General features: G+C 40.9%; 2 protein-coding genes across 4 annotated transcripts; one reads left to right on the forward strand and one right to left on the reverse strand.

Moving 5' to 3' along the window:
- Positions 1-4,892: 4,892 nt before the first annotated feature.
- Positions 4,893-21,756, reverse strand: LOC308102325 (schwannomin-interacting protein 1-like). 3 transcript variants are annotated; one of them, XM_080451988.1, is made up of 7 exons: positions 21,397-21,756; positions 17,753-18,029; positions 13,713-13,861; positions 11,787-11,874; positions 10,624-10,767; positions 7,457-7,577; positions 4,893-7,314 (listed from the first exon to the last, which is right to left on the reverse strand). In XM_080451988.1, exons 2-7 carry the CDS (start codon positions 17,996-17,998, stop codon positions 7,214-7,216), a joined length of 849 nt encoding a protein of 282 aa, XP_080308114.1. In that variant the 5' UTR covers positions 17,999-18,029; positions 21,397-21,756; the 3' UTR covers positions 4,893-7,213. The 3 variants fall into 3 exon arrangements, with proteins under 3 accessions (XP_080308114.1, XP_080308115.1, XP_080308113.1); XM_080451989.1 differs by having other exon boundaries at positions 10,624-10,764; positions 17,753-18,032; XM_080451987.1 differs by having other exon boundaries at positions 17,753-18,032.
- On the forward strand, positions 8,349-8,811 carry LOC308102135 (eukaryotic translation initiation factor 1A, Y-chromosomal-like; the record flags this gene model as incomplete). The annotated part of the gene is given in 3 exon segments (XM_080451737.1): positions 8,349-8,451; positions 8,454-8,480; positions 8,483-8,811. Coding segments are annotated over 3 exon segments (459 nt in total).
- Positions 21,757-22,806: the final 1,050 nt, after the last annotated feature.

A 22,806-nucleotide genomic window follows, 5' to 3' on the forward strand; every position in this document is an offset into this window, starting at 1 on the left:
GATGACAACCATCCCCCCGTCCCCCCCGTCTCTCCATGTGGGTCATCTGCTTTCTCTCTGTCACCTCCCTCATCTGTGTGAGTCACCTCCCAACTCCCAGCGCTGTAATGTAATGTTAGTAAAAGTAGCCAGAGCATAATATAATAAATGTTCTGTTACAAGTAAAAGTCCTGTATTCAACATTTTACAAGAGTAACAGTATAAAAGTACTGGCATCAACTTAAAGGGCAAGACCACTTTGGTAGAGGTTTGTGTTGTGTAGTTACCTTGCCATGATGTAACTCCAAAGGTGGACAAGAAATGAAAAATAATTGCTCCATTAATTAGAAATTGATAATTCAAAATATGCTCCTCGTTGACTTACATTGTACACTGAAACAGCTCTCAAAGTCACTCTTTTAGCCCGTAAACGAACACAAACAAAGCTGATTCAGACAATATAGAACATCACCAAACCCAGTACTGTTTATTTTTTTAATATAAATGTCAACTTCCTGATGATTTTACTATTTGAAGATCCGGATCCGGATCCGCTGGATCCACCGATCCAGTCCGGGTTTTCTTTCTAATAAAAATAGCAAAATCAACAGTAACATGGTGTTTATCCTGATGAAGGTTCAGACAGTGTGTGCGGGACCTTTTTCTTTGATTTGATATCATAGACCCCTTTCTGAACAAATAGACTAAGTAGGCTAAATTGGTTCAATTGGCTTTTGTGGAAGAAAATGATAAAACGCAAGAAAGCCAGCAACTTATTTCCACTGTGGTCCTTTCATATGCATATGCAAATTATGTAGCCATGCATGATGTGCAAAGAAGTGTCCTTGAGCATGTTAATCCAAGCACCCCCATCTGAAAATATGTTGTGCCAGGGACCCCCAGAAGATTATGTAAAATAAATTCAAAATTATTCAAAACAAAGTGACTACTTTAACCTATAATAATGCATCATAATTTGTCACTTAATTATCTAAATCTGCTACTTACTAGTTTACTTTGCAATTTACGGCTGTCAAGATAAAAAAGTAAAATATTTGCCTCTGAGATGTAGTGGAATAGAAGTATAAAGTATTAAAAAATAGGAATACTCAAGTGAAGTAAACAAACCTCAATTTTGAGTAAATGTACTTCATTTTCCACAAAGACAAATGCATCACAGGAAAACGACAGCTGTCGTAGTATGCAGGAATACACATGCAAAACAGAATATACACACAGGCACGCACACACACACACGCACGTCATAGTAACAGTAACAACAGGTTAGCTGCATGCATACATAAAACAGTATAGAGACAGATATTGTTGACAAGTTGTGTATTCATGGATGCGTTCATAGTGGACTATATGACGTCAATCTGTTGCTCAATCAATACTGATGACGCATGGACACACTCCCTGTTTCTGTTACTTCAAACTCCCTGGTGGAAGAAGTCACCTGTTGACCAGAGTCCCTCAGTTCTTGAGGGGATTCCAGGGGGTCCCCAGCTAAATAGATTGACAATTAGGACATGTACCCTTTAGGTCTATTACTCAGAGAGTGTACAAATGGAACCAAATGGACCTTTACAGGTCTGTAACTCTGAGAGTGTACAAATGGAACCAAATGGGCCCTTACAGGTCTGTAACTCTGAGTGTACAAATGGAACCAAATTGGTTCCATTTGTACACTCTCAGAGTTAAATTGTGTGTTTATGAGACTGTATTGAAAGAGAACATGTTTACTGTGTGTAAAGTTAGGTGTAGAAAAACTTGTATGGATCCACCTTTAGTCAATCCTACACCATGCCTGATGCTTCATCACCAGAAAGCACTTGTTGACACATTATTGTCATGCAATCCATAACTTATTTTAATGAATAAAACATAATTAGATCCAATCTGCATCACAGAGTAATAGAGCTAGTAGGCCTACATGTGCAGTCAGTGGTTGGAGGTGGTCTCCCAACTCTTCCATTGAGACATTTTAAAAGACCCTGGTGCCTGGTAGGACACCTACTGGTTGACAGTAGCACTGCATGAAACTCATGAGCCCATTACCTCCTGGGGAATATACCTCTTGCCTGAGTGGTAGAAATAATATGGTCACCTTCAAATCCTGGAAGGACAAATTGCGGGGTTGCAGTTTTAAATGTGAACTAAAATGGAGGGTCTTAAAAAAAACATTCTGGAATGTTACAAAGACAAATGTGTCAACTCAAACGGTTAAAAATATGGCAGGAAGTCCTTGTACCTAATAAAATAAAACACTTAACAAAACTCCTAATGCCTGAAAAAGAAGCTTTAAAATTGAATCTCTTGCTGACACAACTTGCCAAAATGTAAACCTACAGTAGCTCACCTCTGTTCCTCTTAAATACTGTAGCCTATATGGAAGATATTTGATAACTCTACACTCATAAGAACATGGACATACGGCAAAGATGGACAGCGAAAAAGTACATTAACTTGAGTAAATTATTTGAGGATCTATACTTTACTCGAGTATTTGCTTTGGCAATGTAAACGTATGTTTCTCATGCCAATAAAGCTCCTTTGAATTTAATTGAGTTTTTGTATTTTTGGTATACATTTCAAAGCCAGATACTCATACAGTACTTTTGACTCCACTACATTTCAAAGCCAGATACTGTACTTTTGACTCCACTACATTTCAAAGCCAGATACTGTACTTTTGACTCCACTACATTTCAAAGCCAGATACTGTACTTTTTACTCCACTACATTTCTGAGAAGGGAAAAGGTAAATTATGATAATAGCAAGCTACAAGCTCACAGCACTTCGCGATGCAACAAGTTGTGAGCTTGTAGATCTGTTATTTTAAAAAAAATCAATACAGCAATAGATTGATATTAAAAGATACAAAATTACTTTGTAATTGAACTCCTGTACTTTAACTCAAGTACAAATGTGACAGAGCAACTTTCACTTGTAGTTGAGTAATACTTTGACTCAAGTACTGGTGTTGAGTAATTTGTCCACCACTGGTCTCATGGGTGAAAAGGTGTAGTTTGTAACTTGAAGGTGTCAGTGCTGTGAAAACAGTGTCCCACCCCGCATCGCCACGCATGTGTTCACTAGAAACACCCCCATCAGCTCCTCTCTCTAACCTTCTGAGCTCTGAAATTATACAATAAGTTTTGTCTTACCCTTATTTATTTATTCTGTCTGCTATTAACCAGAAACAACATAGCAGATCTAGATAGCAAAAATTGTATGACTATAAGTATAAAGGGCCTAAGTGGGGAATCTCACTTTAAAACATTTCTGGGGTCAACTTAACGTCTACTCTGGCTTTTTTGTGACAGTTAAGTTTTTTCAATATTCCGATATTTGATATTTGTTATTCATTTAATATCAGACACACACCCCTCCTATATAAACCCATTGAACTTCAAACCATGTTAAAATCAAAACGCACAAATGAAAATGAAAACATTGAAAACACTGACTGATATTGTGGAGACATGTCTGTATCCCTGTTGCGTTTTCTTGTGTTCCTTGTTTTAGTCAGGGTTTTACTTTACACATGTCTACCTTTACTTTGATGTTTAGTCCTACTGTTTCCCGTCTTCCCTAGTAGCTGTTGCCTGTCTTGTCTCACCAGTCCCATCGTTAGCAAATGTTGTTCATCGGTGTTGTTAGTCTTTAGCCTATCCCAGTGTTGATAACTATTGTGTTCACCTGTGACCAGTAACCTTGGTTGTATTTATACCCCATTCCCAATTAGTTTGAAAGACAATTTGTTACATGACTTGGTTCTGTTTGTCTCCTGTTGCGAAGCGAGTGCTTCCCATCTTTTTCTCAGTGTATTCCTAGGATCTCCTCATGTTCCCCATTTCTGAACCTGCTCTTGACCCTCCAATGCCTCCATTTGGGTCGAACCCTCTCCTGACTCACATGTGTCCTAATGAAAGTTAGACTAATTTTAAAACACATGGCCCTGCTTCTGGTGACTGATATTGTCCTTGCGATGGTTTTTAAGACTAATTGAAAACACACGTCCCTGCTTCTGGTAACTGATATTGTCCTTGCGATGGTTTTTAAGACTAATTGAAAACACACGTCCCTGCTTCTGGTAACTGATATTGTCCTTCTAATGTTTTAGGGGACCGCCATTTATCAATGCATTGACTTACAGGACTCATTCATGAAATACACAGTATTACAGAACATATGAACATATTGAAATAACTAGTCTCACCATTCACAATATCGGTCACCAGAACCAGGGATGTGTGTTTCTAGTGAGTATATTAGGAGCTGATCTAATAAGTATTGAGTGATCTAAATGAATATCAAATATGTAAATATTGAACTAAGCAACTTATAAACTGTCTGGGGTGAACACAAAAGCCGGATTAGACATGAAAATGACCCAGAAGTGAAAACAGTGGCGTCTACGTGAACTCTAGCGGGCCTGGGTCAAGGCTAGCGCTGATTGGTTGGCAAGGACGTGAACCCAGCCTGTATCTCTTTTGATTTGTTCACGGATTACTTTGTTTTGCAAACACAGAGATGTAAATAAACGTGGGGACCAATTTCTTTCTAAGAAAACCGTTACAATACCAGCTCTGAGGGCAGGTGCTTTTGTTTGTGTCCACACACCGGTTTGACAAGAACATTGTGTTCGGTTCAAAAGTCTACCCTTGAGTTATATATATATATATAACAGAGGTTCTAAAAGAGGTTCTAAAACATCTTCATGTTTCAAATTGATTATGTATTTGGCCACGGACCCCCATCTGAACAGATTGTGCCAGAGAAATTATTCCAGATTTTTTTCCGGAAAATAGCCAATCTACGAGCTTGTAGATTGGCTATTTTTGAATAGCAAATGTAAAATAAAACACATTTTGCTGGGGACCCCAACACCCTCAAGGACCCCACTTTTAGAACCACTGATATGCCTGTATATGGTAGTAATTGTACCCAGAAGACAAAAAAACTGACAAGAAAACAGATACAAGTCCTCCAGATTTCTGTTATTACATGTGGCTGAACAGAAACAGTTCAAACTTATATTCCATAAAGAGTTTAACCACTTTCATATCGTTATCATAGTGGGGGCAAAAAATAAATATTTGTAATTGTAAAAATAAAATCAAATCATTTCAATACAAAATAAATAGCAAAAATTGCTGATTTACAAGCTCACAACACGTTGTGATGCAAGCATACAATATATTCGTATCAACATATTTATGATACGCAAGCTTGATCAACTGTTTTTGCTACATAAAGAAAAGGAAATCAGCAAGGTTTTCTAAAAGATTATCGGACTTATCGTGGTTTTAACATTGTTTGTGGGGGTTGAAAAAAAGATCGGTATCCTTGAGTAGACTGAACTCAAAGAGAGCTCAGGAAACGCTTAATTGTTAACACGACCACATATTTATCATAATTGATCATATTCAGGGAATTAATATCATCACATCATGTACCGAGACTGTACGGAACAGGACACTCTCGTCCCTTATATAAAAAAAACTAGAATCTAAGTTACTGGCTACAAGCTTACATCCTACACACAGAGACATGTAGTGTATGTACAAACAACACAAAAGGAAATACTTTCATTACATTTGAAATCAAAATGGACACGAACATTATATAGAGTTAAGATTGTCCAAATGGCAGCTGTTAGCAGCATGGTTACAATCCCTTTATGTCGCTGCCGTTGGGGTCCAAAACCCTTCCTTTTTTATTATTATTTTAAAAACATTTTAAAACAGTGAAAATAGCCGATTTACAAGCTCACAATCCGACGCGTTGTGACTTTGTAGATCTGCTCATTTCACTACTTTTGCGCGACACTTGTATGATGAAGTAGGGCATTAATTTAAGAAAATATGTACACAGTTGAAATGTAAAGATGCAAGGTTTCTGCCCTACAGCGACAACATCATAATAATAAGCCAGTTTTACCCCAGTCACAATTTAAGTCACACACCGAGGGCGTGGTGAATAAACGATTCCAAAATGGCCGGTATTTCGCATCAAAACTATAAATGTAGTTGATGCCTCATTCATACAGATCGATGCTTTTATTTGTGGAAAAAAATCGACCTTGTTCCGAATAAAAGTTGCATCGCTTTATCACCACGTGAAATGTGAGTTCTGTGTGTGTGTGTGTATTCATGACACAAACGACAGTTCCGAAAAATATATTTCCCGGTGAATTAATTGGACGAAAGAAATGAATAAAAAGGACCTTAAAAAGGTAGTGTAAGTGATCTTTTTGTGGTTAAAACAATATGTTTTTGATAAAAACGTATTGCTATCTCTAGAGTGTTTTTTTCAGTAACAGGGATCTCCCTGTATCTCCATCTCTGAACAGAAAATACATTTTCAGGTGGGATACCAATCAGGAGAACCCATTCATCAGTGTTCCATTTACAATTTAGTCTGCTCATTTCTTTGGGTCATCACTCCCAATTTCACTTGTTTATCCTGTATGAGTTCTCTCTCCTGATTTGATGAAATTGGTATCCTGACCTGTAAATGTATTTTGTGTTCATTCAAGAGCTGGAGAAACAGGGAGATAGATCCCTGTTACTGAATAAACACTCTATAGCAATGGTTACCATCACAACATGGAGATATTTAACACTTATTTTAACAAAACAATATCACTTAACACTGCCTTTAACAGATGCCGCTAATACATTAGAAAAAAGGTACATTTGAAAAAGGACAATGACGAGGACTAAAATCAAACATGTGCAATAGGATCATTGTCTTATGGAGGAGTGAGGAGTGTTGATGGAGTGTCTATATACCGCTTTGTCACGTGATTCCATGTCCCCGACCTCTCCCGTCTTCTTCACCGGGGTGGCACTGCGATGTCATCGGTGTACGCGATTGTGTCGTTGACGCGGCACAAAGCCAAATGCGCCGCCGCGTCACAGACAGGGGACCTCGTTACGATGGCGTCACATTGTAACCCAAAAGGCGTTCTGTTTTTTTTTGGACGACAATCACAGTTTAAGAGTGACGTCTCACTGCAACTTAAAGGTGTCCTGCTTGTTTTAATGACATCACTGAACAAGGATGATGAATCCCTCAGACGTGCCGTCGGTGGCACAGGGTTCTCGTTGTTGCGGTGACATCATCAATCAAAGAGTGATGTCACATCACATGTCCCAGACGTGTCATCATCGTTGGTGGGGGCGGGGGTTGGTGTTGTTGTCGTTTCCGTGGTGACGTCGGTCAGAGTGACGTCAGGTCCTGGACCTCCACCAGCATGGCGTCCTGTTCTGTTCTCAACTGATCCCTGGTCTGTAGACGCCCCACCAACTCTGTACTGAGCTCTGTAAGGCACACACACACACACACACTTATGTCACTTTTTTATTCCATAGTACCCAAAGGTATGTGTGTGTGTGTGTGTGTGTGTGTGTGTGTGTGTGTGTGTGTGTGTGTGTGTGTGTGTGTGTGTGTGTGTGTGTGTACCTTGTATAGCCTGGCTGAGAGAGCCACACAGAGCATTTAGCTCCTTTATACTGAATGTCACCAAGTCACCACGCTCCAATGTCCTCCTGGTCACCGCACTGTCACCACCAACTACTGGCACCTGAGTGGAACAAGGACAGGATATTTACATTTACAATTTAGGCATTTAGCAGACACCCTTTACGATAAGAGACAGTGTAGTGCCTCAAGAAACTAGGATAAACCAAGAACATAGTATCAGTCAGACCAATCATTACAATGACATTTCTATCCCAACACTCAAACTTCCATCCACCATTCGCATTCGTTTTCCTCCTGATCAGGCAATCGATTGTGAATGAATGAATGAATGAATGTTATTATCATTCAAATCTTAATGTTTTGCCAATTATTTGGGGGCCCACTTGCAATATGCTCATGCCCATGAGAACCACTGCTTTAAGGAATGGAAATGCTCCTCGCTCAGTCTGCGTCATTTTGAAGTGACTGTAATTTTCCCTGGGTGAAAACTTTTTTTAGGCGCTCGCCTAAAAACACTTCGAAACACTCAAGTCGAAAATGTTTTAGCTTTCAGCAAGCAGATAAAAACGGGACGCACAAGTAAAAAAATAAACGCTCAGTGCCTCGTCGCGATGATGGGCGTTTCTAAAAAACATACTAAAGTACACAAAATTCGCCAAAATGTGTCAAACCTTAAAAAAGATTGCCAATATACCCATGACATGGAAGTGAGTGAGAGGCTAATCTGTGTTGTTGCTGCAAAAGTTTGGTTGCGTGTGGCGTCACGCCACAGCTGTGCTCAGCATGTAAAAGTCAAGGAGCACAGGGGGGTAATTAGTTCACCAATCAGAATCCGGGACAAACGTGCGAGTGAGTTAGATGCATAAACGACATGCCTAAAAACAAAGGTAAAGGAGGCAAGAACCGCAGGCGCGGGAAGAACGAGAACGAGTGCGAGAAGAGAGAGTTGGTGTTCAAAGGCGAAGAGCAGGGGTACGCCAGGTGGTTAAAATGTTGGGGAACGGATATTATTATTATATTTGGAGGCGGCATGTTTCGACGGAGTCAAGCGCCGATGTCACATCCGAGGTAAACTGCGCAAGAAGGTGTGGATCAACGCGACGGACTTCATCCTGGTGGGGCTGAGGGATCACCAGGAAGACAACGCCGATGTCATCCTCAAGTACAACGCGGACGAGGCGAGGAGTCTGAAGACGTACGGAGAGCTGCCCGAACACGCCCGCATCGACGAGTCCACCTCCGCGTTCGGTCCCGGTGACGACGACGAGATCCAGTTTGACGACGACGTGCATCAGAATGACATGGACGATGACAATGAGATTGATGATATCTGAAGACCTGGTTCTCAATGTCGGGGTTCTGGGGACAAATGGAACCCTATGGGTCTAACTCACGAGTGTACACATGGAACCAAATGGACCCTTACTGGTCTGTAACTCTTGACTGCAAGATGAATTTAGCGTTGAGCGTAAAGTCCAAAACACCACTCATATCATTTAGATTCTGTTCTACCGAAGTCCGCTGAGAAACCTTCCAGAAATATCACCAACGAAGAAAATAAACTTTTAAATCACCTGCGGAAGCTAAACCGGCTCATGCACGAGCGAAGAACGCGCATTGGCGCCTCCGGAGCGAAGGGCCACACATTGGAAAATTGAACTGAAACTTGAAACACAGTGCTGAATTATGTATGCTGTTTTGAGCATGTAGATTTGGTGTAGACGGAAGACGATTAATCGTCAAGTAAAGTGTCATGATCGTGCTGACAACCCTCCTACATGGGGCACCACACTGGGTTCATTGGGTCCAGCTGAAGTGGTTAACAGAGAGAGGTATGAGTAGCGACAGGGGACAGATCGGATTAGACCAACACACACACACACACACACACAGCAGCAGAACAGAACATGGTTCTAACCAAGACAAAATGTGTGTGAACCTGCTGTCCCCAAACAGGAAGTACCGATGACTCACTGCTCGGTGTAGCGGTGGCACCAGCCTGTCCCAGTCAACTCTAACTGCATTAGTCTGAAACAACCTGTGTTCTTATCCATCCAATTCAATGAAGTCACATCAACACAGATCCATCACGCTCTGTGTGCCAACACGGGACCAGTGGTGGAAGAAGTAGTCTGATGTTTTACTTAATTAAAAGTAGCAACACCACAATGTAGAAATACTCTGTTTTACTCAAGTAAAGGGCCTACATTTAAAGTGTTACTTGATGACTAAAAGTACAGAGGGTATTGCTGGCCTACAATACTAAATGTAAGAGTACTCTCAAAAAAGATATTAGGCTTTTTGGTCATCAGGCAGAGGTTCTGAGCCATTCTGCCATGCGCGCACACGCACGCATTATTAGCTTTCCCTTTGTTGTCAGTTACAGTGCTGATAACGCTCTCCCTCCTTTCTCTACCTATCCCTCCCCACTCTTCCTTTTTTCTTTCTCTGGAAACAACAAAAAACGATGGAGCTTGCTCAAAAACGAATTTCACCCACTGTTTTACACCTTTAAACGTGCAATGTGACAATAAAGATTATTCTGATGGTCCTATCCCACCCTATGTCTGTCTGTCTGTCTGTCTCTCTGTTTCTCTTTGTCTGTCTGTCTGTCTCTCTGTTTCTCTTTGTCTGTCTGTCTGTCTGTCTGTCTCTCTGTTTCTCTTTGTCTGTCTGTCTGTCTCTCTGTTTCTCTTTGTCTGTCTGTCTGTCTCTCTGTTTCTCCTTGTCTGTCTGTCTGTCTGTCTGTCTCTCTGTTTCTCTTTGTCTGTCTGTCTGTCTCTCTGTTTCTCCTTGTCTGTCTGTCTCTCTGTTTCTCCTTGTCTGTCTGTCTCTCTGTTTCTCCTTGTCTGTCTGTCTCTCTGTTTCTCCTTGTCTGTCTGTCTCTCTGTTTCTCCTTGTCTGTCTGTCTCTCTGTTTCTCCTTGTCTGTCTGTCTCTCTGTTTCTCCTTGTCTGTCTGTCTCTCTGTTTCTCCTTGTCTGTCTGTCTCTCTGTTTCTCCTTGTCTGTCTGTCTCTCTGTTTCTGTCTGTCTCTCTGTTTCTGTCTGTCTGTCTGTCTGAGCTAGTAGTTAAGCTGAGACAATTAGACTTTCATCCTGGCAGATACGTGTCACATCCTCCCTTCGTCCCTCCCTGTCCGTCTCACCTGCTGCTTGTGGTCAGTCCTCAGTTTGTCTCGTAGGGACCTCAGAGCGTTCTTGAAGCTCCTGGATGGTTTGGTTCTCTCAGCTACAGCGGGGGCAGTCTGGGGTGGATGAGGAACCTGCACTGTACCTCTCTTCACTGCCTTCTGTGGATAAACACATGGAACCATGATGCTTCAAGTCATTTCAGATCAACGGGGTTGTTGCCTCATTACTGTTAATTCCCATTAGGCTGTCACTTATTATTATGACCGACCGACAGACCGTTATTGATCCCTGTGGTAGGCTGGACAACAAAACTATTAAGTCAGTAGTCTAGTAAGGCTACACACACATAACGGTGTGTGAATATGAATGCTGATAACCTGGGCCCAAGTCAAAACTTTAAATCCCTATCCCAGTCAATCAGATTTGGATGTTGGGTGTTAAACACTGTATATGATTTGATTAATCAAACATATTTCTTATTTACAATGTTTGCTGAGATAATTCTATGATCACAGATCAGGTATGAAAATATGGTAGCGTTTTAATTACATTTTTTGCCACATTTCTTGTACAACTTGAATGAATGAATGGTTTATTGTCGGTCTTTGTTTACAACAAATCAAAACACACGTGTGTGGGCTTACAACAAGAAAATCATCACAAATGTACATATCCAACCAACTCACACACACAATAAAATTCAATGACCGAAAAAAGGAATAGGCTGAAGCACAATGCCTATTCTTTGCCTACCCTTTACAATCCTTAAAAATATAAATTTTAATATTAAAAAACCTTAAAATATGCTGCATAATAACAAGGAAGCACGGCGTTAATTTATGAAAAGAAGAAAAACATAAAAAGTTGAAATGTGTAGATACAAGGTTAGGTTTCTGACCGACAGTGATGATATGTAATCAAAACAATAATTATGTTTTTTTATAGTGATAACAAGTGACCTCATGCTGTTGATCATACTCATCTGATCCCTGTTCATATTACATCACCATCACACCTATCATTAGTGGTAGAACAAGTACTCAGACGTTTGTTTTTTTACTTCAGTAATAGTAGTAATATCACAACGTAGAAATACTGTTACAATTAAAAGTGTGTGTGTGTGTGTGTGTGTGTGTGTGTGTGTGTGTGTGTGTGTGTGTGTACGCAAGTGTGTAACCTTTTTGTTGTTGTCTTCGTCCTCCTCGTCCTCCTCACTCTCACTGTTGTTGATGAAGCACAGCTGCAGGTTCATGTGAGTCTGCAGACTGAACACAAGAAACACACGCAGGTTACACACACATGAACACAACAAACACACATGAACATAACAAACACGTGCAGGTTACACACACATGAATATAACAAACATGTGCAGGTTACACACACACGAACACATCTGAGCACACACACCCCGGGTTTGAACCAAACGTACAGGCTTGTCCCAGTTATTGGCTCATGTCTCTTCCAAACTATACCGCTGCTTTTCACTCTGCTGACAGAATGAACCCATTGAGACCTGAGGCCTACAAAATGCCTTCTAAATCAGTAGTTCTCAAACTTTTTCGTAATTCAAAACTATTCAACATTTTTTAAAACACTTTCAAGATTTTTCGAAAATATTCAAAAATAGCAGATGTACAAGTGCTGCGTCTATTTTCGAATAGCCAACGCTCAAATCTAAAATGTCACAGGTGCTTTACCCGGGTTTTAACGGATTAACTTGAAGCTGTGCTGAATGCGGAAACAATGCGCAAACGTCTGACCAATCACTGTGGCCGAAATCAGTCCGGGTTGTCACACAGCATCTCGGAGGCACCCAAAAACCCCAAATTAGTTCTGACCCCGCCCACCCGAACCCCTGAATGACATCATATTGTAGCCTGTAGCCAGCCAGCCGAACCCAACACATTTAGTCTGTTCTGGTGTAGTTATGCATTAGGCTTTAACAAGCAGCCTGTTTTGAAGGCGGTGTCAACCAACCAACGGGCAAACGTTGGTAACCGTAACTACACCAAACCCGCTATTAACTATAATCATAGTAAAGGTTTCAAACCTTACCCACACCAAACCCATGTCTAAATTTAACCCGTACTAATGTCGCATTTCCACTGCATAGTTCTAGGTCGGCACGCCTAGAACTACTTAGAGGTACTTTTTTTTTGTGCTCAAGTTCCAGCAGGGCCAAGCAACAGAGCTGAGGTTTTGCTTTCGATTCTTGTGTCACTGTGTAGCAAAAAATCTAACATTTTCTTGCACTTATTTAATTCTATCTCCGTTTGTGTTGCTCTTCAACAATTAATAAACAAATTAATGACATGAATGAATGCGGGGACGGATGTCCTGTAACCCCCCAATCCCTTCCGTTTTGTTTTTGCGGCCTCCAAATCTAGCCCTACTCTAAATCAACTTGGTCAAAAAATATCTAACTTGCTGCTTTAGCAGACATGGTGAATTCAATTGAATTCGTCCTTACATATCGCCGTTGTCGGGCAGAAACGTCTCATCTCCATATTCTAACCGTTTGTGTTTTTTTCGTAAATTAACGCCCTACTTGATCACACTACTACAGCGTCACACAAAAGCATCAAAAGTAGCAGATCTGCAAAAGCTCGAAACGTGGCGCGAAGCGACGCTTTTCGAGCTTGTAGGGCTGCTACCAGTGTTGCCAGATTCTGTGAGAGAAACGAGCAACCAGGTCTAGGAAAACCAGCCCAAAAGAAGCGACTATGGGCCACATGAGCCCATAGTCTCACATTTAACATATTATACATCAGCTATTTGAAAATAGCCGATCTACAAGCTCACAACGCGCCGCGATGCGACGCGTTGTGAACTTGTAGATCGGCTATTTTCAAATAAAATCTTGCGGGGAAATTCTAATAAGCAGATCTGGCAACCCTGCTACTATTTTATATGAATCCTGAAAAGTAACAGTTTTGGACATAATATGAGGTTTCCACCCGACAGAGAGACGATATACTCTTTGACAGTGTAGAGGTGAACAACATGCAGTGTGTGTGTGTGTGTGTGTGTGTGTGTGTGTGTGTGTGTGTGTGTGTGTGTGTGTGTGTGTGTGTGTGTGTGTGTGTGTGTGTGTGTGTACCGTGAGGTGAGTGCCGTCACTCTGCTGTTGCAGTCATCTTCAGAGTCCTCCCAGCGGGTCTCCCTCAGGCTGTGACTGCGTCCTCGGTCTCTGTCCTCTGTCCAGCTGACCGGCGTCCTGCCTCGCTCCAGACAGCTGCTGCTGTGCTGCTATACGATCAAACACACAACAACATAGATTTATGTTTTATTATTTTTTCAAATGATTTAAAAAAAATAAAAAACACAGTGGTCTATTTTTTTAAATAAATATAATATTCTATATTATATAATATTTTGTGTCTCACAGTGAAAAAGTCTAGGAGCCCCTACAGTAAATGACCTGATAGAGACCACACAAACCCTTCCGTAAATGATCTGCTAGCCCATTAAAAAGCAGGAAAGCATAATGTGTCATTTTAGATTTTTGCGTTGGCTATTCAAAAACAGCTTGTACATCTGCTATTTTGTTAGAAAGTGTGAGAACTACTGATTTAGAAGGCATTCGTAGAATCGGCCTCAGGTCTTAATGGGCTAGAGGAGACCTCACAAACCCTACCGTACAGTAAATGATCTGATATAGGAGACCACGTCATAAACCCTGCCATAAATGACCTGTAATTCTCTGAAACCACCAAATACAATACATTGAGAACCAGTGCTTGTAGAACCAGTGTGCCCTCAAACACAAAGCCTATAGAAACTAATGCAAATCACCGGCATTGAAATGCAATCAAAATCGACAAAAAAGGACAGCCATTGTCCTTTAAATGTAACCCCACCCACCCAGTTACATAATGACAAAGTAACTACACAACCCAAACCTCTACCAAAGTGTCATTGCACTTTAACTTCAGTAGAAGTTGTATCCCCCCCCATCCCCCCCTGGTAGATCAATCCAGCTGTTCTAAAAAGCCTTTCACAGTTGACTGTAAAGGCTGTGTTTACCTTGAGTGACAGGATGATTACAGCTACAGTGTGTAGGTAGATGAATGTCCTACATACCTCTAGCTGCACATATGCCATTCAGCTATGCATCTGTCAGCATTACCATCAACTGCTGTGTGAGCTTTATACAGATAGTTGAGGAGTGGGTACTGCAGTCACTCTCATTTTAAAAAGGAGCCCCAGTTTGATATGCATTAAGCCGTTGGTTCTCAAAGTGGGGTCCGGGGACCCCCAGGGGTCCTTGAGGGAGTTCCAGGGGGTCCCCAGCTAAATGGTCCAACATGGAACCAAATGGACCCTTCTGGGTCTGTAACTCAGAGAGTGTACACCATTTGTACACTCTCAGAGTTAAATTAACATAGATTTTACGATATAAATTGGGGTCCAAGAGATAGAAATGCCATTAGATGGGGGTCCGTAGCCTAATACATGTCAAACTGGGGGTCCAAGAAATTAAAATGCTTGAAAATCACTGCTATAGAGCCGTAAAGATCTTCTCTTATGGGAGTCCTTGGCATATCTTTTCAAATGGGGGTCCGCGGGCTAATATGTGTCAATTTGGGGGTCCTTGACATGAAAAGGTTTGAGAACCACTGCATTAAGCCACTCTGAGAGTGTACCTTATGGGTTCATTTGGCGCCATTTGCACACTCTCAGAGTTACAGACATTGAGTCCATTGACTCATTCATCCATCACTCTATTTAGGTGGGGACCCCCTGGGACCTCCTCGAGGACCCCCTTGGGGGTCCCTGAACCCCACGTTGAGAACCAGTGGGGTTACTGTGAATGGTTTCCTCCTGTGAGTAACACAGCATGTGGCCACTCGCATTTTTAGAAAAGAAAAGCAAATCCACAGCTGACTTCAAAGCTATGCTTACACGTAACACAAACATTACTAGAAATGCAGTGGAGTCAGTGGTACAATATTATACTTTGAAATGTAGTGTAGTCTTCAGCAAAAGCACAGATACTCCAAAATGGACACAAGTAAATGTACTTTGTTACTGTCCACCACTGGTACTGTTATTATCATGTGTACTAGACTTTATCTGATGACAGACAGTGTGTCGTTCAGCCTTGGTTTCATGATAAACTCAGATATTGACCTGCTGCCTATACTGTGTATAAGATACGTATTGTTATAAGAACTGCTTGAGATATAACATTCCTCTCATATCTATGTTTTACCATGGTTACACAAATCTTCAAAATAAACCAACGTTAATATAAAATACCATAAATAGCAGATCTACAAGCTCAGTGTTGTAGTGTTGTGGCGTGAAATGTTGTGAGCAGCTTGAAGGTTTCTGTAAAACCTTTGAATTCTTTGGGGAAATGTCTACATTTTAATACAGCAATTCATTGACATCCAAAAAGTAGGTAGCAATTTATTTTGTACTTTTGAATATTCAAGTATTTGTAAACGCCAAGCACTCCAGTGTACTTTAACTCAAGTACAAATGACAGAGCTGCTTTCACTGCAAGTGAAAGCAGCTCTGTCATTTGTACTTGAGTTAAAATACTGGAGTATTTGGCTCAATATTTGACCAGGAGTATCAACTTACTCAACCTCAGTACTTTGAATCAAGTACTTTGAGTTGAGTACTTTGTCCACCACGGTGTCCTGCTGAACCCCAGCCTGTCCCCGGGTTGAGTCATTGAGTTCACCTGTGTCTAGTTTGTCCTTGTCTCTATTTATACCCTCAGTGCTCCCTTTGCCTGCTGTCACCTATAATAACAACACACCCAAAATAATACAGACACCAGGTTGAAAGTGGTTCATCTGTAAGTCAGCCCTTCCAACAAACATCAAAAAGTGTAACTCCTATTACCCTCCTTCAAAACCGCCATAAAAGAGCACCTGTCCGCAATTTGTAACTGACCCTAGAAAAGTCCTCTGAGCTTAACGACCGACCGACAGACAGACAGACAGACAGACACACACACACACGTTTACTGCAAATATGCGTTCATTGCTACTAGTGTTGATTCTGTCTTGTTTATCATTGTATGTCTTTAAATGTCTTGATGAATTGAATACACACTACAGGACCACAATGGAAACAAGCCCCTAGGGCTTTTTGTGTTCTCTTTTTAACTGTCCGTACCTCTGTACTATTTGCAAACTGTTAAATAATAATAAAGTATTCAATCAAAATCTATCAAACCTTGGGGAGTATAATAATCATATCCCAACTCAAGGATAACCAATCACACACAGAGAATATTGACATGACCAGACACGTTCTGACAGGATTCTATACATATTTAGTAATGTAATCTAAGTATTACATGACTCAGGAGGACTGGGTCTGTTTCATCCTACAGTGTCACCACACACGCACACGCACACACACACACACACACACACACACACACACACACACACACACACACACACACACACACACACACACACACACACACACACACACACACACACACACACACACACACACACACACACACACACACACACACACACACACACACACACACACACACACACACACACACACCAGTGACCTCACTGCTTATGTGACCCAGTCACCCTGTGGTCCCCACGCTGTCAAACAGCTCAGTACAACGAATGACTGAGGACACACAGGATACCAACGTCATCCAATCAGGAGAGAGAATTCATACAGGATACAGTATGTGTGAAATTGCAAGTGATGAAATACATTTAAAAGTAGCAGAACTGGAACACTGTAAACTTGAAGCTGAACGTTTTATTATCTCTCCTGATGGGATGAAATTGTAACCCACCTGTATCATCTGTTTATTAAGTCAGGATTTAGAAGGCGTTTTTAGAATCGGCCTCAGGTCTAAGTGGGTTAAAGAACTGGAGAGACCTGTTACTGAACACTCAATACAGCAATGATTACTATACAAAAACCTTTTTGTTTTAACCAAAACATATCACTTACACTAGTACCTACACAGGACCACAATGGAAACAAGCCCTCAGGGCTTTTTGTGTTATCCTTTTAGCATTATTGTATAACTGCACCTCTGTACTTTTAATAAAGTAAAGTCATGTTAATAAAATTAAAATTCGTGAACGTTCTTTACTTTCAGACACACATAACGACGACACCGTGACCCCTGACCTTGGCGTTCTTCTTCTTCTCCTCTTCCTGTTTCTCCAGCTCGGCGATGCGCAGGCTGAGCGCCTCCCAGTGCATGATGGGAAGGCCCAGCTCGTCCGTGTCCGTGTCCTGCTGGCCCTCCTGCCACACCAGAGCGGCCCCCTCCGGGTCCTCCTCCTCATCTTGATCCTCCTCGTACTCCTCCTCTGCCTCGTCGCTCTCCTTCTCCTCTCTCTGCTCCCTCTCCCTCTCTTTCTCTCCCTCCATCCTGTGTCTGCTTCAGAGGAGACAGCGCACCCTGCTGGACAGTGGCGATAACATTGATTATCAACCCTTTTATTTTATTTTATGGACCCCTACTTGGATATGCATTAGATTACACCAAGGACACCCATTTGATTTATATAACTCTTAGTGTACAAATGGTACACTCTCAGAGTTACAGACCTGTACACTCTCTGAGTTACAGACCTGTAAGGGTCCATTTGTACACTCTCTGAGTTACAGACATGTACACTCTCTGAGTTACAGACCTGTAAGGGTTCATTTGTACACTCTCAGAGTTACAGACCTGTAAGGGTTCATTTGTACACTCTCTGAGTTACATACCTGTAAGGGTCCATTTCTCAGAGTTACAGACCTGTAAGGGTCCATTTCTCAGAGTCACAGACCTGTAAGGGTCCATTTCTCAGAGTTACAGACCTGTAAGGGTCCATTTGTACACTCTCAGAGTTACAGACCTGTAAGGGTCCATTTCTCAGAGTTACAGACCCGTAAGGGTCCATTTGGACACACTCACAGTTACAGACCCATAAGGGTCCATTTGGTTCCTAACAATCAGTTATTTTGCTGGGGACCCCATGGGATCCCCTCAAGCCAAGGAGCCCAGGAGATCCCCTGACCACGTGTTGAGAAGCACTGTGGTACAACTCACATTTAGACCAATTTAACAGTAAAAACTCTGCAATTTTATAGTTTCTAACATGATTCATAATTAATTTTTTAAGCCTGTCTGATGTAAATTGACTCGATTATCAAGTATACGTATTTTTACTTTAATTTACTTGAGTATTTACAACTCGCTGAAAAAAGCACAGGAGGTGTCTCATAGCTCAAGACTCAGAACAGGGCTTTTCTCCATGACATGGCTGTCCTTGTTTTTGTTTTGTTTTTTCACTCTACACTGTAAATATTTGACCTGTTTCCATCCTTGTTTTCCTTGCTCTTATTATTTCTATCTCTGTTCTTCTTCCCTTTCCTGAAGACTAATTGCTCTGAAAACAACAGTTCCGTACTATGGACACTATCCGACATGCTCACTGTGCCTTCTCTTTTCAATTCATTTCATTGGTCCTGCAGTGCACTATGCAAACACTGTTGAGGGTGTATAGTGTCATAAATGTGTCAATTATTGATGGTGTTGTGTTGAATGTCTCTTTAGTCTTTACCCTGCTGTAGCCTTAGATCAAGACTATCATAGATGTATTTTATCAAGTCTGACTTTTACTTTCGTATCTATGATATACGCAAAAGTCAAAATCGATAAAATACATCTATAATAATCTTGATCCAAGGCTAACCCTGCTGTATCTACAGTTCTTTTTTCTTGTCCTGTAATCTGTATCTTAACTGTGCTGCCTATGGCGTCTGAATTTCCCTTGCGGGATCAATAAAGGTCTTATCTTATGATAAAACTATAAATGATGGAACTTGCAGGAAAATGTATTTGACCCACTTCTTAACACCTGTAAAAATGTGACAATAAAGCTGATTCTGGGCCCTGAATGAGGACATGGTTAAAAAAGAAAAACAACGCCTTGCGTTGTGAGCTTGTAGATCGGCTATTTTCAAACTGTTTGCTTCTTTTTTATATTATTTGACAATTTGGCCAAAATGTTTTATAGTATAGTTTGTTGATTACTTTTGTTGCAGGTTGAGAACCACTGGAATAGACCACTGGTGGTTCTCAAACTGTGTCATGTCAAGCACACCAAATTCATATGTATTTGGTCACGGACATTCGTTTTTTTTGGGGGGGGGGAATAGCAGTTCTCTGCTATTTTCAAATAGCCAATGTATAGGGTTTAAGTGGTTAAACTTAACTCATTTAGTTGGGAACCCCCTGAAACCCCCTCAAGGACCCCTAGAGGCCTGGACCCCACTTTAAGAGAACCAGTGGCATAGAATAGTGAGTGTGGTAGGCTATTGAATGGCTTCTATTTATTACAACATTAAAGCGATTAACACATTAATGCATTATTAATTACAATCCAAGGATTGTAAAATGCATGAGTACCTTTGCTATACTGTAAGTAGGCTATATTTTGATGGCAATACCTTTGTACCTTTAGTCAATTGATTAGTTCTAGTTTGATTTGATGATGAAAGTTCCTGCAATGGCTGCCAGCCACTGTTTAGCCTTGAATTGTGTCTGTAAAGGCATGCTATGCTTAGCATAACAATCAGTGGTGGAAAGAAACTAAGTACATTTACTCAAGTACTGTACTTAAGTACAATTTTGAGGTATTTTTTTTACTTTACTGGAGTATTCCAATTTTCAATACTTTTACTTCTTCTCCACTACATCTCAAAGGCAAATATTATACTTTTTACTCCACCAAAAGTATTTGAAAACTGTAGTTACTAGTTACTTGTAGATTTTGATTATTACAAAACATTAACCACTTCAGCCCCTATTTTCGACCATTTGAAAATAGCAGATCTTCAGGCTCACAAAGATTGTGAACTTGTAGATCTGCTATTTTCAAAAGATTTGTATACATTTAAAAACTTGTGAAACAGGACATTCTGCATAATGAGTACTTTCTACTTTTGGTACTTTAAGTACATTTTGATGCCAATACTTTTGTACTTTTACTCAAGTACATTTTGAATTCCGGACCTTTACTCATAACTAGTATTCCTACATTGCAGTTTCAATACTTTTACTTAAGGATTGGTGGTTTTCCCACCACTGTTGAACCGTGCCTTAAGGACGCTTCAAGGCAAAACCCATCGTGCAACGTAGACACCAACAAGTAGCCCGTTATTTCACTAAATAAACAAATATACACATACAAGTTACAGTTTTTTTAAACAAAAGGTACATCGTTTCCTTTTGCAGTCTTTAGTTTATATGATTCTGCTTTGAAAATAAGTATACTTTGTTTCCTTGACAGTGTTGCCATATTGTGTGAGAGAAATAAGCAACCAAAGTCTAGGAAAACAAGCCCAAAAGAAGCATCTGGGCCACATGAGCACTAACTTTAAAAATGTATGCGGTCGGTTATTTGAAAATAGCAGATCTACAAGCTCACACCGCGATGCGACGCGTTGTGAGCTTGTAGATCTGCTATTTTCAAAAAAACTCTTGCTACGAAATGTGGATTAGGAATATTTTTTTGAAACATTCTAACACAAATGCTCCCTGGCACATTTTAATGAAAATATTTGAAAACCACTGGTTTAAATAATGATTAAAAAAAATGTGGAAGCAAGCCTAAATAAGCAAAGAAACAAGCCCCCCAAAAAACGCTACACGTCTGTGGATTCGTCTATATTTCCAAGCAACTTTACAGAAAAAGAAGCCCAAAGTCGCTTATAATAAGCGGACATGGCAACACTGATCATGACGCAAAGACGAAGTATTAAACAGTTATTCTTACCAGATCTCCCAGTCTATAAAGCTCCTTGTAAAGGAGTATTTCTCCACATTACTTTCACTCTTATTGCGTCCTTATAAATTCGTCCTTGAATAATCCTCCTTCCTCCTCTTCTCGTAGTGTTTGTCCTGCTATAAGAATGTATGCACACACCCCGCTGCTTTTCACACTAACTTTAGAATTTATAAACTTCTCAACAAACACAGTTTAGATGTTTTTTAACCGCGCTGATGACCTGATCTGAGCCGTTGTTAAAGTAGCCTGGTGTTGGTGCGGTTGATTTGGTTTGTTTGTTGTTGATCATGTATAAAATCCATTCGTTCCAGGTCTAGAGGAGAAGACTGGGGGAACAAAAGAGTGAAGCTCTTGAGGAATGTAACACTCACTGAGAGACGAGGACTCAAGGGGAGGAGACAAGTGGAGGAGACGAGGGGCCAGAGGGGAGGAGATAAAAGAAGGAACTAGAAAAAAGTGCTCCTCGGAGCACAGGTCTCCGCCAGGTCAGGTAGGTTATTGTGGGCCAGCCAGCAATGTTCGGAATTCGCCAATGAATCATGATATAATATGAAAAAGCAAACAGATTTGTCTTGATCAGATGAGATCACATACCGATTTGCGTGACATTTGGATAAAATAATAATATATTATAATATTAAATAAATTGTTTTACATAAGTCGGCCTCCTGGTGGCGCTGTAAAAGGCCGATGTGAAAGATGCAGGGCAAAGGTTTTTCCTTGGCCTCGGAGTGCGCATACAAAGTTTTACACAGGTCGGTGGCGGTGAAGTGGTAAAAACAAGAATCAGCCTGTTATAGCGCCACAACGAGACTGATTTGAAATTTCAAGTGGCATTTCTTCCTCTGCCTAGTGGGAATGTACGTGCAAAATTTCACGGAAATCGCACGCTGTGTTCATGATTTGAGGCATTTTGTTCAAAACGGAGCACTCCTGCAAACTTTGGAAGCAATTCTTAGCCAATCAGGATGGAATATGAAAAATCTAAAAGACACGTTTAGTTCAGAATCAGTTTTATTGTCACATCACAGGTTTACAAGGTAAAAAAGTGGGTGAAATTCTTTTTTGTACATCGTTCCCATCGCAACGTTAGTTTCCATAGAAAGAAGAGGGTGGGGGGCAAGTGGGAAGGAGATCAAAACAAGAGAGCAACTATGACTATAGAGATACTGTGTACCGATTTGCGTGATGTTTGGCCAAAATCTGTAGGAGTACTGCCTCCTGGTGGCGCTCTAACAGGCCCATGTGGGGCAGAGGTTCTGCTCGGGCATCCAGGGAGTGTGTGTGCACAGTTTCGCTGCAATGGTGTCAACGGTGCCGGAGATTAGCTGATCACAGACGGAACCACAGACGGATGGACAGGGTGCAAAACATAGTCTCGGCCTGCCGGAGACAATG

The sequence above is a fragment of the Gymnoscopelus braueri genome (genome assembly GCF_963280865.1).
Source record: "Gymnoscopelus braueri genome assembly, chromosome: 15".
Lineage (NCBI taxonomy): Eukaryota > Metazoa > Chordata > Actinopteri > Myctophiformes > Myctophidae > Gymnoscopelus > Gymnoscopelus braueri.

Coding starts and splice junctions, on each gene's coding strand:
- LOC308102325 (XM_080451988.1), bottom strand. CDS start 17,998: ATGGAGGGAGAGAAAGAGAGGGAGAGGGAGCAGAGAGAGGAGAAGGAG. Junction 13,862..17,752: donor AGAAGAAGAAGAACGCCAAG/GTCAGGGGTCAC, acceptor TTGATCGTATAG/CAGCACAGCAGCAGCTGTCT. Junction 7,315..7,456: donor TCTCAGCCAGGCTATACAAG/GTACACACACAC, acceptor TGTGCCTTACAG/AGCTCAGTACAGAGTTGGTG.